This window comes from Scatophagus argus, chromosome 3 (assembly GCF_020382885.2).
Source record: "Scatophagus argus isolate fScaArg1 chromosome 3, fScaArg1.pri, whole genome shotgun sequence".
Taxonomy (NCBI): Eukaryota; Metazoa; Chordata; class Actinopteri; family Scatophagidae; genus Scatophagus; species Scatophagus argus.
The window spans coordinates 9,370,351-9,389,210 of NC_058495.1; the positions used below are offsets into that span (position 1 = coordinate 9,370,351).

Genomic DNA, 18,860 nt, shown 5'->3' on the forward strand with positions numbered 1-18,860 from the left:
GATATGGATATTCTCAGTGTGTGTGTGTGTAAGTGTGAGTGTGAGTGTGAGCCTCCTCAGAAGAGCACAAGAGGTTCAATTCCCATTGCAGAAAACACTTGTGTTAATACACAGCAGAGCATTCATACATAAACAAATGACAGACTCTGAAAACAGCACATCAGCAGATGACGTACTTAATGTAAAATCAAATGCAAAATTAAGCTGGATGAGTGACAGAGAATGTGTTTGTTGATGGAAGGTTAAAGTGACACAAATCAAAAAAACATGACCAGTCTTAGTGAGATATTTAAGCATATAGTGTGACACCGAGGAAAAAATGAATAGATTTACAGCTAATGATGGCCAAAAGTGCGGAAATAAGATACACCCTGTTAAACAAAACTTACTTTTACAGTTCAGAGGTTTGCTCATTGTTATTTCATCATGTTTCCCATTAGACACCAGCCAGACTTGCAATTTGCTCATTTCTTTCTTCTTCCTTAATGCTTCTTTGATTTATTTTTATTGGTAAAGATTTTATGGAGATTTTTCCATCCTGCTTACTATTTGGAATTTGTGGAACATTGGATAAACATCTAGTAAATGGTTCAAGCAGGTTTAATTTTTAATATTTCACCTGACTGCTGTATAAATAGAGAATAAATGATAATGTAAGACAGTTAATAATATAATAATATAATATATAAAATAAAATAAAATATGTAATTATTTTTGACAATAATTATTATTGTCAAAAACTGTACATTATCAAACACTTACAATGTCCTTATATAAGCATACAGCTACATTATAATGTCTCATAAACCATTCATGAAATGTTTATATGCTAATATCAATTACAAGTAGTATTAATATTACTAGTTGTAGTGATGGTATTATGTGTGTCTGTATTGTGTTTCAAGGCTTTGCAAGCAACATGAACTATTCCCTTGCAGCTCCACAGTGGATCCGGTCCCGAGACACTGAGGACAGTTAATGGTGGAAACTCTGGTCCTGATATAAAGGCTCTCTGCTGATTGTGTTGGTGACACAGAGCTCCTCTCCTGCTGACACAGAGGATTACACACACACACACTCACACATACTGTACGCACACTGCAAAAGACAGTATACATGCAATACTAGATGTGTTTGAGGGTGTAAATGCAGAGCAGTGCAGATTAGCATAAACTAGAACACTATATACACACATTCAAACAGAAGTCAGTCACACGTGCTGGATTCATATCACACAGAAGTACCAGTTCATTCTGTGTCTTTTCCAGTCACACATGTGGTCTTCAGCCGCATTCAGAGGTTATGACACCAACTTGCAAGATACACACACAGCAGCTGATAGACATCTCGGTCTTGTGACATGGAGGACCACACTGGAACGGTAAGACAGCCTTTCATAGTTTATTTTTCTTTTCTGCACTTCTGGCATTAAACTGCTAAGATACATAAAACAATCATAATTTTTTTCAAGTAGGTTGGACAGTTTTCAGTAACATTCTTGGGCTGAACAGATTTTCATGCCGATTTTACTAGGCTCACTGTTTCTTCATGTGGGAGGGGCAAACTATGTATGTAGTACAATGTATGATATATTACTTAAAAGTTAAAGGGTCTTCTAAACTTCTAATTTACCACATTCTCTCAATCATCCATGCTAATGGCTGTGTACAAATGGTAGTGACAATATTAACATGAAAATGTTAAGCAGATAATACTGTGTAATTAATCCACTGCAGATGTTGGGCCTTGTGGATCAGTTTAGCTGGTTGCCTTTTCACTATTCATTAAGTGTTATGGCTGCAGACTCTCCTGCCACCTGCCTACTCTCGTTTTTCAGTGTAATTTAATTGCCAAAAAAGAGACAAAACACACTGACTGATAGCATTAGTTTTCTATAAATATCATTTTATTACTGTTATCATGAATTCTTTTGGCCTAAATATTCATGTTGTGCCTGTAGTGACCGTGAGTATCCTGTACACACAGCAGTTCATAGCAGTACATCCGTGTAGTGGTTGAGATATTTGAGCCTCGGCCACAGTGATGGACCCGCTGACCAACAGACTGCCATCTCTACAGCCACAACAATATTTTACTCTATACGGTGGAATTGGGATGAACCAAACCTTGAATCAAACCCAGATGGGTGTGAGGTTCATCCCAGAGACCAGAGAAACCTGAGATAATAAACTTTTGACCCTTTGACCGTTGTGTTCAGCCAAAAAACCCTTTGACTTGGGTAAAATCTATTTGATTCCACTGTGGTGAAAACAAATATGACCACTCTCTGTGCCCCTCAGCACCCTATGACTCTTGAACATCTAGTTCCCATGCAGAGACAGGCAACATTTAGATCTGATGTATAGTGCTACAAAGTCAGATTTCGCTCTCTGAAGTGTAGAGCTTGTGAGTAATATTTGGCTCAGGTCTCTGAGCGGACAGATCAGAGGGTGTATGTTCGTCATCGTCAACTGGAGACTGAGAGGAAGACAGATGGATGGAGGAAAACAAAATAGCGTAAAGCAAAAGCCTGGCAAGCACACAAAGGGAAATTAGTTTTGATTTGTTTAAGGATTGTAAGTGACATGAGATGCATCACAGTACGCATATGTGCGTAAGCCTCATTCATGTCTATGTGTATTCTCTCTCTTCACAACATTAAACCTTGCTTTTGGTGGAAACAAAACAGCTCAAAGCAACATAGGAGATGGAGAATCATATGTCGTTATGTTACTTCTCATCATTTTTGCAATATGCTGTACCATGTCAAAGAGCATGGGAGCATGAGAGTCAGTCTGACCCAACAGCCAGAGCAGGACAAGCAAGGAGGGAGGTGGACTGCAGGCAGGGGTTTTCCCAAACCATGTTGTTGCACTGCTCTCACAATACTCTATAAATAAAAACTAGTAATGGATTTAGTACCTTAGATCTGTAAAAGGTTTAAGGATGGGTTTCATTGTCTTGTCTTGATCTTAAGTTTTTATGTCTTCCTTTTTTTGGTGTCTCAATGGATACATAACTGTTTTTTCTCTTTTTTGAGTGCTGACATTTATTGATGTAGCAGTTTATCTAAAAAATATTTTGACTCTGTCGCTGAAGTAAATGATTGATCTTAATTATTATAATTCGAACTTCTGTGCTGCTGACTGAAGCTGCGTGTACGTCATAAAAAGGTTTGTAAATGCTCTCATTTTTGCATGGTGGATTTTGTGGACAGCCAGCTGCAGCTAAAGAAGAACAGGGACAAAAGAGCCAGCCTATCAGTGCAATCAAATATTATAAGTGTATGGGAGCTTTTTTTTTTTTTTTGGCATCTCACATCTTCTGTGCACTGTTAACCCATCGGGTTGTTGTGGGTGACTTTTGAGGACTAGCTTTGTTTATGTATTTTGGTTTGGGTGACTCTGGTGGGTTTCAGTGAAAGACTCTCTGTTTAGTCTCCTAATTTGCGGCAGCGGTGGAAAATTCTCATTTGGGATTTGAGTACACACAGCTTGAAAGACTTGCAGTCAACACTTCATCAGTGAGTGAGGTCAACTCACACACACTTCACACAACGGGTGTACACATATACACAAACACTCACTCACTCACAGATAAACACACACACACACACACACAGACACACACACACACACACACTTTGACACAGTTTGGGCCTGCCTAACCAATCAGAGTGAAGTAGAGTAGGTCTCCCCAGAAGTGGGTGGGAGAGCTGTTGAAACAGAAGTCTCTCTCAGGACACACAAAGTTATGTGTTGGTGGTTTGTGAGAACTTTTCTGCTTACTTCTTCTCTGCTTTAATTTCCTTTTTTCATCCTGATATAGGTTTTTTTCTTATCTTTTTTTTTTTTTTAAACTTGAACTCTGGGGTCTATTAGTGCACAACTTGAGTGTGGAATGGCTGAACTGGTACGAATCCGAAAGAAACGGCTGCAGATTCCCATCTCTAGGTAAGGCAGGGTGCTGAGATTAGTTTATATCATATTGATCTACTTACCTAGCCTTTCTTTGACTTTACTAAAGATGTTAGATTTTTAAAATTAAAATGTTAAACCCTGTTTGGTTTAGTAAGGCTGTCTGAATCACATTCTGATGCAGTTTTATTGTTTGCAGCAATGGAAGTTTGTGAGTCTAAAATACACCCTGTATGACACAGTGATGAGAGATAACACAGCAGTCCTCAATGGATTTTTTTTATTATTATTTTTTGACATATTTCATAACTGCAGACTCACTTGATCACTGTAAAGCAAAGAATGAGAAATGTATCCTTACCTTAAAGTGTATCCTTTAAATATCTCTTGCATTCATCAAGATTTTCTGCAGCAGTACTTAGCAGCATGTGAGAGCAAACACACTCCAAGTGGCTGCATGAATACTCATCTTACTCATGCTTTTACTGTGGGAGGAAAATGTGCTGCAGAGATGATGGGTCATGTGGTTTTGTTTTGGTTAACACATTGATGTATGCGTGTGTGTGCAGAGTTCGGAGCTCACAACCTTGTCATGTATTTTTTGGAAAATTTACGCAGTCCTTGTGTCACAGTAGTTTATACTTTTAAGTGACAGTTCACGGAACTTTTATTGTGATACGAGCTATGATCCGATGTGAGTTAAGTTTTGGTTTGCATCTTTTTTCTCAATAAAACATAGACACAAAAATATGTTATCTGAATATCTGAAAAAGCTGACACCATTCAAACTCTTTCACATTGCTGTGCTGATATGCACCTAGTTAGGGCGACACTATGCAGTGTGTAGATTCAACAAAGTCTGCGCCAAATGAAGATTTGTCATTTCTGTCTATAAACAAAGTTTCTCGAGTGCACTTGACGAGTAATTTCCTGTAAACGTCCTGTCAGAAGTCTTCTCTTGCAAACAGTTGAAACAAAAAAGACTGTGTTATCACAAAAGATTGCTTGATTGCTTGCGTGAACGGCGGCATTCTGATGCATGCTATTTTTATGACTCAACAGCTTTTGAAAGGCCTTGCCAGCGTGATAAACACTTGAAAAGCTGTGAGCGTCTCATCTCCAGGAGTTGGCTCCACAGCGTGGCCTGGTGCAGTTTGAACACATTCTGGTCATGGCACTATACAGGCAGCCCGCAAAAATGTTTTAGAGGAATTATCTGTGGCACAAACATATTATATGAAATAAATCTCTCTCAAATGGCCACAAATTGAAATCTAATCAATGTGGAATGATTCATTCAAGTAATACTATGAAAGCTTTTGGATTTATTTTTGAGATGAGATTACATTAACACACTGGTGACATGAGCTCCAAGCATGTGTTTTTTATTACACTGCAGGAGATTAACGCATTTCCACCAGTTCTCTATCATTATAATTTGATTAAAAGTTTCAAAACCAAGAATGAACAACAAGCTCTCAGACAAGAACAGAATGTGGCCAACACTTAAAAATTCAAAAACATTTTTTTTTTTTTTTTTTTTCATGTAGCCCACTTTGACAAAATGCGGGTTACATAAGACCTGAACCATGGGAAGTTTTCTTCTCATGGAAAATTTGGCACCACTGATGTCCTTTTGCCACTGGCTTTCTTTGGACAGCTTGGCACAGAAATCACTTCCAAGTGAACTCTTTCCTTTCACAAGGATTTGTGAACCTGTTGCTAAATCACCTCCTGGACCTTGTTTCGCTCACTCAAAACAATGACAAGTGTTGTCAGTTTACAGAGCTGTGCTTAGAAAGCTCGTATCACACAAAGTCCCCATTATGTTGAATATGACCTTTCTTGTGGAGCTATAACTTTTATTGCTGTACCCACTGTGATTTAATGTGAAGACTTTGATGCCAAACTGCTGTAACCTCAAACCATTACCTCTGAGTGACTGCTGTTTTCAGAGGTGGAAGAGCAATTCCAGCTCTTTCAGAAGGGGCATCTAGGATTTTGTTTTCCTGTGAAAACATCCGAATAAATTGTGTTTCCTGTCAGGTTGAGAAGCATGCTGAAGCAGCTGGAGGAGAAAGATGTCGACTTTGAAGAAATCAAAAACAATCTGGATTTCACAGCGTCATTACTGGAGGCAGTTTACCTCGACGGAACAAGGTAGAACACAGAAGAATAATGATAATTTTGAGGACAAAAGCTAATATGTTGACATTTTTTGCTGAGTTCATTATGTGTTCCCGCTCTTTTAAATATTTCATTACTTTGAACTTGCATGGTAAAGGAAAATAACTGATAAGTCTTGATGACTGTATCTGGTCCTGAGCCAAAAGGGCACAAACTGACAAGATTAGAGCTAATATCAATCCATTACTGTACTCACCTATCATCTGCGGTGTGGTGGGGTGCTGAAGCCTATTCCAGTTCATGTGCCGTTTGCTGGTCACATGGATAACACATATGCAGCAGCAGCATTCACACTCACAGTCACTGTCACACCAATCACACTCACATTCACACCTATGGGCATTTAGAGTTACTAATAAACTTAACCTGGAGTGCAAACCAAAGCACTCAGAAGAAGTGATGCACCACAGTGAATTATAACTTTTTATTTATTTGAAAAAAAAAAAAAAATGCATTTTCTGAAAAAAAGGGAAATATGGGCTGCCTTGTCTCCTAACTTTACCTGTATATATCAGTGACACACTGATAATGAGTTGAAAAGATGACAATAAAAAGCAATAAATATGAAACAAATGGGTATTCAAGGTCCACATGAAATAAGTCGCTTAGAATGTAAAGTTCTTAGTCATTACATCAGTCACTGTAGACAGTGTAGACAGACAGTATTTTTGTTAGATCACAGAACCTTTTGTTGAAATTCTCAGTGATCAGTATTATCAATGATGGTACAATATGACGGTAGAAGAGTCATATTCAGTCATTGTTTCTGTAAAATTTGATGCATTGCATTGTGGGACTGTAAGCAAAAGTAGTAGTTTTCATGCTATGAATATTACTTGTTCATTTTAATGTGGATGCTGCATACTGCACAACTTTAGACACTGAATTCTGACAATGTTTTAATCCAGTATATGTCAGTGACTATTTTCACACAACAGTGTCTCTGTGTGTGCATTGCTTCTCTCAGGCAGTGTCTGGAGTCTGAGGACGACCTCCACCAGCTGCAGTCAGATGGCGTGCCTTCAGAGGTCACTGATTGGCTGGCGTCCACTTTTACCCAGAGGGTTCGACGGCCTGTACGACGGTCCGATGAGAAACCCAAGTTCCGAAGCATTGTGCATGCAGTGCAGGCTGGGATATTTGTGGAGAGGTAAAATGACACATATGTTCACTTTGTCTAGATTTCTGCATATTCTGGACAGTTATTCATAGAGGTCTGTAAGATTTGCCAGGCTGTTGGATTCTTGTCTGCATCAAAGCAGCTGCAGCAGAAAGGAAACAGAACCAGTCATAGAGCTGTATGTTTCATTTATGACGTAAGAACTTAAATACAATCAAATAAAGAAACGATCATCTCATACTATAAAATTCCTATTGTAAATGACTTCCATGATTTCCACGTTTGTACTATAACTCTGACATAAGCTCAAACATCGTTGTTACAATCACAGCCACGGAAAACACAGACAGCTGCACTGGACTGTGAAACATTAGCCTCCTTTTCTCTTTAAAACATCCTTCCAAAGGGGACAGGGACTTTGGAGAATTTATTTTAACAGCTCCTGAGACGAGTTAGCTGCACAGTGTCAACATCTGAACTTTAACTGAACTCAACATAAACATTGCATTACTCCAGGATGTTTAAGAGGGCCTACACGGCAGCCATGCCAGACCAACCTGCAGTGGTCGTAAACTGCCTCAGGGTAAGCCTCCACTAATCATAAATTTCACTGTGTGTCAAGTGTTTGCACAATAAATTGGACATAACAAAAGTGATCATCTACACACACCTCAAGTGTACATCAATAACGCAGTCACTTTCATCTCCTTCTCCTCAGGATGTTGACCGCTGGAGCTTTGACGTGTTTGCTCTGAACTCAGCCAGCTCCGATCAAGCATTACGAACTCTGTTCTTTGAGCTGATCACCAGATATGGACTCAACAGCCGTTTTAAGGTCATTTATCTCTGGATTTTCTTGCACAAAACACTACAGTCCACTCTCATGCAATATTTTATAATTAAAATGCAAGAATGGCAGTAATATAATCATTACTACCCTTGACTTTACTTTTGTGAGAAATGTGTGTTGTAATTGCAGATATAATCAGACATATCGGTTTTATTTTAATTTTGTGGTGTTCAAAAGGACAATTAGTTGCCAAATTCTGGGTGCAAATCCCACACATCATACTGTAGGCTCTGTCAATCCTAATCACAATCTTATTACATCATTTAAGATGATGTGGCTTTTGTTGATGACGCAACAACTATGACTTTACTGATTTTGTAATAAACTTTGCAGATCCCTATCTCCTGTCTGACTGAGTTCCTGTCTGCACTGGAGAGAGGATACTGCAAATACAACAACCCCTACCACAGCCATGTTCATGCTGCTGATGTGACTCAGACATTGCACTGCCTGCTGCTGCGCTCTGGACTTGTGGTACCCTGAAGTCACTTGAATACTCATATTCTTGGTCAACTGTTTTATTCCATTTTAAAGGATAAGGTTTTTCCTTTTCTGTATTGTCCTGATTGCCAACAAATCCCACAACTATAAGAAAACAATGTGCAAGAATTCAGGTATGTTCTGTATCCACAGAAGTGCTCTTCTGATGGTCTAATAGTTTCACTTACATTAGGTGGGCTTTCTGTTTGACAGCCTCGCTAAATTTATAAAAGTGATGATACAACATTAACATCACACAGGAACCTCAAAGGGCCACATGAGGTTTGCTTCAAAAATGATCAATCTAATGATTGTTCTTCACTTAGTCAATTAATGTAATGTCTAATTTATCGATTATTGGTAAATATATGGGGGGATAAATGATTTATTTGCAGTTAGTTAGCTTGTTTAACCCATTTTCTCACTCATACATGGCCAAACAAAATATAAAATGAATAACAACGTCAGATGGCACGTGATGTATTAAGTTATCATTTTATAGCAAAGATGCAAAAATTGTGAGAGAGTGAGAGAAGAATAGCAGATTGGGGAGGAGAACAGGAAACATAGTGCTTCCAGACCACAAAAACTCAGAAAACACAGTTAAACCAGACAGAATGTCAGGACCATGACACAGTCACAACTTTGACATGTTGCATTGTCTATTCTCACGTTATATTCTTTGATATGACTGTACAAACTGTTCCTGTTCCAGTTCAGTATGTGTACACTGCAACACATGCAATATGTTTTAATGTTCATTTGTTGTTGTCTATCAAGCACTGGTTGACAGAGCTTGAGGTGATGGCATCGCTATTTGCTGCAGCCATTCATGACTATGAACACACGGGAACCACAAACAACTTTCACATCCACACAAAGTAAGCTCTTTTTCTGCAACATATTTTATTAAGCCTGTCCAACTATATATACATGCATCCGGTTGTGAAATTGTAACATAGTAAGATCTCAGGGAATATAGAAATAGTAAGGGAGTGTTTCCTAAAGACTTTTTTGTGCAGGTTTAGAATGAGAAAGTGAGAGAGAGCACTCTTAAGCAAACACTTCCTCATCATGGGGACACAGTATTTTTAGATGTTGACTTTCCACATAGGAGGACTGAGGAACGTGGTCTCTTGGCACCCATCATCATCATGCTTTATTCTGGGAATAATAATTGTCCACAAAAAGAGAACATGTCTTAGTTACAGAAACTAAACAGTACCTACCTTAAAGTTGTACACCACCCAAAATACATCTGAGTGTCAAACACTCACCTCCTCGTGGGCTGGCGATACTAGCTGTTATAACTTTGCTGTTTCTTACTTTGTGAAGAACTGATCAGTTTGAATTCATGTTGTTTACAAGAGAGTTCAGTGGTGAAAAGTTTTCACAATGGAAAAAGTGTTAAGAAAGATCTTTATGGCAACCTCTCAGTCCACTTCTGCGACAGAAAGCACATCTCTTTTGTCCTGCCAAGACTAAACATGCTATAGCATAATGCTGCAAGAGTAGACTGGATTGCATCTGAAGTTTCTATGTATAACCAGAAAAGGGGGGTATTCGTTCAAAAAGAATTTTTTCTTTCATAGGAAGAGGAAATATTTTCATCATCCCCAAATTTTTGTTTTTTGATTGTTCGTTAAACTAAGTAAAACATCTGTTTCAGAATATTGTCTCTCTGTTTTCCCTCTTTCATTAGCTACAAAGTTATGGATGCGTAAAATAAAGTGTTACCATTCAAAATTTCATTATTATTAAAAAAGACTGACCATCACGAATTCAAGCTGTGGCCACATTCTCTGTAAAGGATGAAACTACAAACTGTTAACAGCCCCTGTCAGACCGTTTTAACAAACAAATGCTGCCTTTGAGGACATTTTAGCAAGTGTTATGTTTGGTTTAACTGTGATGAGCTGGCAGAAGATTTAAAATAATCACAAATGGGAAAACTTTTCTCAGTGTACTTTGTTACCCAATTTAGCAGTCTATTAATGTGGATTATGCAAATGAGTGGACACAGGATGCCTGATTGAGAAATTAGTTAATTAGCTTGCTATACTGAGTCATTTAAACCTACGTGGTGCCAGTTTTTATCACATCCCACTCCCTCTCCAGCACTTCTAAATTCATCGTTACAGGCTTACAGTCATAGTACTAAAATTACTCCCCGAGGACTCTCGTTTTATCTCATTCTCACCTCCTCTTCCCAGCACCACTACACAGTTAAACACAATTCTACACGTTTAGTCACACTCTTGCTTTTTCTGTCTGACAGGTCAGAGTTTGCCTTGATCTACAATGATCGGTCAGTACAGGAAAGCCATCACCTGAGTGCAGCGTTTCGCCTACTTCAGGATGACAAAAGGAACATCTTCGGAAATTTGACAAGAGAAGAGTGGATGTAAGACGACAACATTTTAACCATCTAATATTGTGTTACTTATTGTTGTTCCGGTCAGAGACACAGCAGTTACACAGACTGTACTCTTGTGGAGAGCTCTTAAAGAATCTAAGCAACAACAAGAACTCTGCTAGATACTCTCTAATAAACACATACAGTACCTGAACATTAAATCTCAGTTAAATCAAAAATACTAAAAACTTTGGTTGGGATGGTCTCAGAGAGCTGCAGCAGCAGTGTTGGCATGAGACTATCTGTGGGATAGTAGAAAGGTTGTAATGGACAGCCTGGATACCAGCATTAATAGCCTGCAGTTGGATGAGACTAGTAAGCTGTGACACAGCTGTAAATAAGCTATGGATTGTGCAACATGAATGAAACAGCCGGTGTTAATGAACTAATGTGAATGTGACTTTAGTGCTCTGTTTCAAACTACCACTGCTTCATTTACATGATAGACTTTTTCGAGAACTGGTTCCACAGTACGACTGTGCATTCTGTATTTCACATTTTGGTACAAAGAGTGATATATCATTAAATAGAGAGAGAGATACTAAAGTTAAGCTGGGTGCAATTTGAACAAATGGCTTGAAGAGTGATTTAATGGGAAAAACCCTGCAGTACTGCTTCCCACCTACATAACTACACAGCTGAATGTGACAAGTTCTCTCTTTGTGTCAAAAGTCAACCTGAAAACACACTGAAATAGAAGTAGGTTAGAAATGTTGTGCAAAAACCTTTTAAGGTTTCTAAAAATCAATAAATAAATCATAACACTTTCTACAGTGAGCTCATTGTAAGACACATTAAAGACAGAATCCAAGAACATGATGAGGATAAAGCATTACACTATATTTTTCTTACTGTCAGTAAGACAAATCCTAACATAACCAAAGCCTAATAGCTAATAATATTCTTTTGTGCCATAGACTGCATGCATTAATGAGCCACAGTGCTACACTGGGTTCCTGAATTACATTAACATGGGCACCGAATTTAAATTTGAGTCAGTCCCTCATTCAGCACTCTGCTGCTGTAAATATTCACTTGCATTACTTGCATTAGCTGAAAAAGTCTTTAACAGATAAAGGGTTAGGGTTAGGGTTAGGGTCATTTGTTGTTGTCATTTCCGCTAAAACTGCAGAGCCCATGTTCATTTAGCACTATGAACATGGACACTGTGTTTTTTGTTCCAGTCCCACATACACCATCCTGCTGCTGTTTTACAATGCTCATGAGAGCACAAAATGTCTATTAATCTGTAGGTGAAAACAATTGCCAGCAAATTATCTATTTACTCCAGTTAATTCTTTTTCTAAAACAAACATAAAGAAAAAAAAGGAATCACAACTTTTACAATTACGCAAAGTTTTACAGCCTCAGTGGCCAAAAATGGGTTTACGGCTAAGTTTCACAAACAGGTCAGGTAGGTCAGAGCGCCTCATTGCTTTGAGCTTTTTAATGAGATGGCTTGACAATAAAAGGAAATTTAGAATAAAGTCAGTCAGCTTTGGTGTTTGAAATATAAATCACTGAGTGGTGTAATTGTGTTGGTGGACTTAAAATGGCTTGGATCCACAGAGTGACGTATTGACAGAAGGGGACAAAGAACCCATGAGGGTGCATCGTCCTTAAATGAGTCTTTGAATCCTTACCAGCTACACAGCTGCTAGTCTGGCTGACCCTGACCTCTGACGTCCCAAGATAAAATTTAGGGATCAATAAAGGATCATATTACTAGTAATCTTTAGTGACTTATTCACTAATCATCAACAAAACAGCGAATGAGGCACTCTTTGCTTCATCTGACCATTACATTTACTTTAACAATGTGACATGTGATGTAGATAAACAATTAAAAGTCAAAGTCAACCACAGTTGATGGAAGTTAAAATGATACTTGTGTTTCTCTTTAAACTGAAGTGGGATCAGTTCACTTTCTCCCTGCATATAATCCTCGATAAGAAAATAAACAATTTTATGTTCATGGAGGCTTCACGTGTCAGTATGTGATTGTGTTATTCATGGGAGAGCTTTGCAGATATCACCAAAGATAAACACCAGCAGTATACTGTAACAGGGCTTTTATAGCAGTCAGTGTTACCATGGGAACCAGAAAATCCATCAGGATATCTAAAAGAGAACAACCCCATTGAGTCCTCCTGCCTGCCATTTTCTCTCCATAACCCCCCCCCCCCCCACCCCCCCACCCCCCACAATCCAAGGTCAACTGGTGAACTGTGTGTCTCCATATGTTTTTGTTTATAGGGAACTACGATCACTTGTTATAGAGATGGTGTTGTCCACTGACATGTCCTCCCACCTGCTCCAAGTCAAAGCGATGAAGGCCTGTCTACAGCAACAAGAGCGGTAATGCTAATGGACTGTTGTTCACTCTGTGCTGCACAATCAATAGGTCATCAAATGAATGTTCGGAGCACATCCAGCTGATGATGATTCCCGTACACACAGGCAGAAATTAGTGTCATTCTGGCTGGTGTCAAGTCTGCTTTTTATGGATGTCTGAGATGCACAGCACAACAACAAAAGCAAGAAAGTGCATCATGCTTTCTCCAACAGGATTGACAAGGCCAAAGCACTGTCTCTGTTGCTACACACGGCTGACATAAGCCATCCATCCAAGCCCTGGGCACTGCACTCTCGCTGGACCAAAGCACTGATGGAGGAGTTTTTCAGGCAGGTAGAAACTCTAATAGCTCTGATCTGACAATGTGATTGTTTTTGTTCTTCTCTTCTTAGCTCAAACATTAGTAGTCTAATCTTATTGTAACACACAGATTGCTGTGTTATAATAAGATTAAAACAGAAAAGTTTGACATTTCAAAAAAAATGTCTATTAGCTTTCTTTCCTAGCATTAGATGAGGATGGAACCAGCAAATGGATGGATCCAGCAGCAAGGAAACTGGAAACAGAGGGGAAAAGCCTGCTTGTGTCCAAAGATAAACATTCTTTCATAGTTTCAAAGCCAAGAAAGAGTTTGGCACATAACCCCCTGTAAAACAACAACTTGTTATATGTCTGATCCATACACTGTAATAGATGTAATTAGTGAGCAACCTACATCACCTAACCACTCATAAAAATAGAATAGATTATGGTTGTTATGTGCCAAACTATTTTTGGTGTCTTTAGACAGGGTCAGGCCAGCTGTTTCCTGTCTCTGTGCTAAGCTAAGCTACATGAATGCTGGTGGTAACCTCACATTTAGAGTACAGATATGATAGTTGTATCAATCCTCTTATTTAGCTCTTAATGTTGGTTTAGTTTCATGTAACTGTAATATGTGATGATAAGAGTTCGATCATTGTTATAGAGGCCCAGTAAAACCAGAAAATATTCAAATTTTAGAAGCTACAACTAGAAAATATTTTAATTCTTTAGATGTTTGAACTGAATTATCATAATTTTTTCCAATTAATTTTCTGTCTCTCAACAAGTTTTTAAGTAGAGAGTTTTATTTCAGTTCTATTGCAGAAATAAAATACATTAGACCATCAGACAAAGACATACAATTAACAGAAAATAAATCAGTTATATATATATATATATAAAATAAATAAATAAAAAATGAGGGGATAATGTTGTGTAAAACTATGTTTCATCTGACAAAGTCATTACTGTCAGTTCTCACTGTGAGTATTGGTGTGAACTGTGAACTTTTCAGTTCAACACTTCCACTGAAGTGTTGCAAAGAAAAATATTTCCATATAAGCTGTTTTTTTGTGTTCCACCCACTTCTGTTCTTATCTGTTTGGTCTGTTATTATATTAGTATGATGGATGCATCAACATCAACAAAAACAGCTAAACACTGTTGTAAATGACTCATCAGAGTCTGACAAGAAGAATGGGAAACCTTCAAAGAGGTTTATTGCGTCAGAGCTCAAGCAAATGACATAAATAGAAAGGTCTCTTCACAAGCTTGGAATTTTTTTTTACAAGATTTAATTGTCAGGGCTAAAGAACAATCCACCGAGAATCAATTGAGCAAGATATGAAGGATGCCATTTCATTTTGTTGAAACTGTGATGCTACTTTTCAAAACTTCCAAACCCCATGAAAAATTCAAGCTAAAATCAAGTATCACAATGTCTGTCAGGGCTTTACAATCTGTGCAGTGTACAGCACCTTTTGTCCTTACACCTTTGACCCGAGTAAGGAAAAGCACCCTAAAAAAGTATTACTGAGCATATAAACGTATTAAGATGAAAAACCTGTAGTACTACAGTAGTTAAACTGCAGGTTATCCTATAGTCAGCTAAGCTATGAGTGGAAAAAGAAAACTTGACTGCATTTGATTGTTAACAAACCATCAAAATCAGACAGCTGGATCTCCTGACTTCTCTGAGGTCATTACGGAACAAGCAGGGTCCATTTAGTAGCTGTTTTGAAGCTTTCAGTAACATAACATGATATTCATCAACAGATGGAGTTGTCATAGAATTAAATGTGTTTACTACATATTTTTTAACCAAACTGGTTGAGAAGGAAATAGCTATTTGAAAATCTACAGTCTCCATCTACTGATAAGGATCATGTCATACAGCTGAAAGCTCCAACTGCTGATGAGTCACTGGGTGTATAGATATCCTTCAGATCTATTGGCTTGATTTCTCAGAACTATGACAGCTCAGCTACAGATGAAGTCATCCAATCAGGTGTAGAAAATATTAAAGGTTGATGTCTGAGTTACTGTAAAAGCAAACTGTCCTTTATGTTTTCTTGTAACTTTCTTAAAATGCTATTATTTTCATCTAATGCTGACTGAGCCTTGTCAGAAGCAAATCAGAGAATTGTTGTAAGGCTTGTACTTTGACTGGGTGGATTTCCAGTAAATACAAGGATAAGTTGCTCTGTGCTGTCTTTAATCTATTTTCACTTTCTGGATGTGAATAAGAAATAGAAGTTGGGCAGCCTTGTTCTCTCTGAAGATAAGATGTGAGAAACCTCTCAATCTAAAACTGTGTGTTGGATATGAATATCCTATAAAAAGTTATTTTCAGTTGATGTGTGGGATGACCTTTAAGAAATCTTCTCTCTCTTTCTGTCTTTGTGAGGGCGATAGAGAGGCGGAGCTTGGCCTGCCCTTCTCTCCTTTGTGTGATCGAAAAAGCACCCTGGTAGCCGAGTCCCAGATTGGTATGTCTCACAAACCTTCGTTCTGAAAACTGTTTCTTTTACTCAGTCCTCTTTTCACTGATATGTTATGGAAGAGATCTTGTTCCCATCCACACTTCTGGTTGGGGAAGTGATAAACTACTGTGAAACAACATATACAAGGGTAAGTTATAGTGTAGTTATTAAGTGTTCATGTATGAATACTTCAAAAAAGTATAGATATTTGCCTTTTAAAAACCATTCATCATTGACAGGAAATCATTCCCTTTTTCTTCTTTTAACAAACATGCATTTTTGTTCTTATAACCAGTCGGCATCGCAAAATATTACATCTTGTGCCTTATTATTACTTCAGTTTTTACAGCTCAGAAACCTTAAATTTTCACATATTGATATGGCAACATGTGTTCTTGTAGGTTTCATAGACTTCATTGTCTATCCTACTTTCTCTCTGCTGACGGACATGGCTGAAAAGATTGTTATTCCTTTGGTGGAAGAGAACCCAGGTCCACCAGACCCCTGCAACAGACACAGGTAACACACAAGCTTGTGCTTTTTGGAAACGTGCTTTTGGTTGGACAAGTTTAGAACTTATGACATTGCAAAGAAATACTTCTACTATGTTTATAATTGTGTCTCCTTAGACCACAATTGTAAAAACTTTGGTAAAACTGTTGAAAGGGCACAAGCTCAGGTAACTGGGTGCTGGTTTTGGTATTACTATGACAGCACTGTTATTTCTCAATAGTAATCTATGGAAAGAAAGCTCCAGGGGTCTGCAGTGGAGTCTCGCCCATATCACAGCTGAGCTGGTGAGCTTCCGCTCCACTTGGACACGACACACTGAGGACAACAAGCTCAAATGGAAGGAAGCTGGCTCCAATGGTATGTCGCATATTTATTCATTAATTCATTCATGTCTTGTATATGATGTATCCAAAGCATAAAGTCAGTGATCTACAAGTGCTGACATCTCCTAATTTAATTTATGCACTTAATTGCAGGGTTTACCACTTAACAAAAAATGGTTTTCTATCCTTATCTTCTGCAAAAAAAAGTCAAATTAAAATGTTCACCTAAAAAAAAGTTTAGTGAAAAGTGAAAAGTTTGACAACCCCTGCAAACTTAGAATAAGAGATCTTTCTTCTCGATATGTTTTTGATGTTTTTGGCAGGACCAAAGCTGCTTTGCTCCATAAATGTGTTCAGTCTCCCTGATTTGATTTGTTATTTAGATTCATTTTGCGGTGATCTCATGGGGAGATTAACAGATACTGATATTGTTTCTCTTTCAGCTTAACAAAATTTTCCAATGCCTCTTCCAATCTCCCATATCCTCCAGGATTTTCAGACCCCAGTGCGACAAAAGAGCAGAGATCCAGACAAGAAGAACTGTCAGAAAAATCCCTGCAAGACCCCACTACAGATACAAAACCGTAGACTGGACTTCATTTATGATATGTGGCTTTTTTTCATGGAATATTTACAGGTTAACTGAGATACATTTTGAGTCACTGTTTGTAACAAAACCAAAATGTCTTCTTATACAAGGACTGAGGAAGTCAGAAGAGGAAGGAATGGAGGAGAAGGGAGGTGTGGTTTAAGGTTAACATCTTCCCAAGGAAAGATGCAGGATATTCACAGAAATGTCCTCATGTCTTATTTTAAGTGTAGTATACTATGATAATTTTAATTCAAAGTGTACATGCTGGTCATGTTATACAGTATAGTGCATGTTATTAATTTAATTTGCCACCTTAATACTTGTAAGGGACAACTTACCTTTAATAGTTTGAACTGTACACAAATCATTTATTCATGCAATAAAAGTTGAAAATATGATATTGTCATGTGAAGTTTGGTGTTGATTAATTGCAGGGCTCATCACAATGGGATAGTTAAAGAAGTCAGCTGCAAACTGACATATCCTAATGTGTAAAATGCATGAGTCGAACCTGTCTGTTTTTATGTTCCAAGTCCGCAATAGAAGTCATAGCCCATTCGGTGGCTTTGGTATAAAATACAAGTAAATGATTGATGTTGAATTATTACTCTTGCTGATTAAGCCAGATTTACTGGCTCTAATGACTCTCATTAGAATACAGTCCTTGTTACTGTCTATTGCTCTTTGAGTAGAAAAGTGGAGCTTACTTATGGAGAAGCTGTCAGGCATCTATCAAGAGAAAAATGTCCTGTCATGTTACCGTTCAACCTTACTTGAACTGAAGTTATGTGCCCTTTAAGAAAACAAGGTTAAACCTATTAAATGGCTGGACATCATATGGTCAGATTGTGAAAATGTGGCCAATTTGTTTTATGGATCAGCAGTAGCATCTACAAAGTGAATATTAAATGATCCTCTTTAATGTATCTTGGGGTGTTTGATTTGAAAGAGAACACAGAGCTCTTTCATCTGTGGTTATCTGCAGATGTCTCTCATTTTTCTAAAAGTCACTCTCTAACAAGTGTTTCAACAGAGTATTGGCGTATTGTCTCCCAGTGGCATAATTAAACATGTGGTCAAATTCATTTTGAGCATAAAGACCAATGGGGAAATGACTTGACCAATCAGGTAACTTCATCACTCAGTCAATGAGTGACAGAAAACCCACATCTGTTAGGCTGGCCCCTGCGACACAGCCAAAAAAACATCTAATGGCTGGTAAAACAGTGTTTTCAGTTCACTTCTCTCTCAGCCAGAGAGGCTCTAAAGTGGGAATTGACTCACAACTTACCCAGACCAGGGGTATTCAAAGTCTGACAC

General features: G+C 38.1%; 1 protein-coding gene across 2 annotated transcripts; it reads left to right on the plus strand.

Annotated features, from left to right (window-relative positions):
- Positions 1-757: 757 nt before the first annotated feature.
- LOC124056142 (calcium/calmodulin-dependent 3',5'-cyclic nucleotide phosphodiesterase 1B-like) lies at positions 758-17,938 on the plus strand. 2 transcript variants are annotated; one of them, XM_046383280.1, is made up of 14 exons: positions 758-1,381; positions 5,964-6,077; positions 7,072-7,254; positions 7,741-7,807; positions 7,943-8,059; positions 8,408-8,548; positions 9,335-9,435; positions 10,833-10,958; positions 13,227-13,328; positions 13,539-13,659; positions 16,037-16,118; positions 16,514-16,631; positions 16,846-16,982; positions 17,439-17,938. In XM_046383280.1, exons 1-14 carry the CDS (start codon positions 1,275-1,277, stop codon positions 17,534-17,536), a joined length of 1,614 nt encoding a protein of 537 aa, XP_046239236.1. In that variant the 5' UTR covers positions 758-1,274; the 3' UTR covers positions 17,537-17,938. The 2 variants fall into 2 exon arrangements, with proteins under 2 accessions (XP_046239236.1, XP_046239237.1); XM_046383281.1 differs by lacking the exon at positions 758-1,381 and adding an exon at positions 3,331-3,953.
- The last annotated feature ends 922 nt before the right edge of the window (positions 17,939-18,860 follow it).

Coding starts and splice junctions, on each gene's coding strand:
- LOC124056142 (XM_046383280.1), top strand. CDS start 1,275: ATGTGGTCTTCAGCCGCATTCAGAGGTTATGACACCAACTTGCAAGAT. Junction 8,549..9,334: donor TGCTGCGCTCTGGACTTGTG/GTACCCTGAAGT, acceptor TTGTCTATCAAG/CACTGGTTGACAGAGCTTGA. Junction 16,632..16,845: donor GACCCCTGCAACAGACACAG/GTAACACACAAG, acceptor ATTTCTCAATAG/TAATCTATGGAAAGAAAGCT.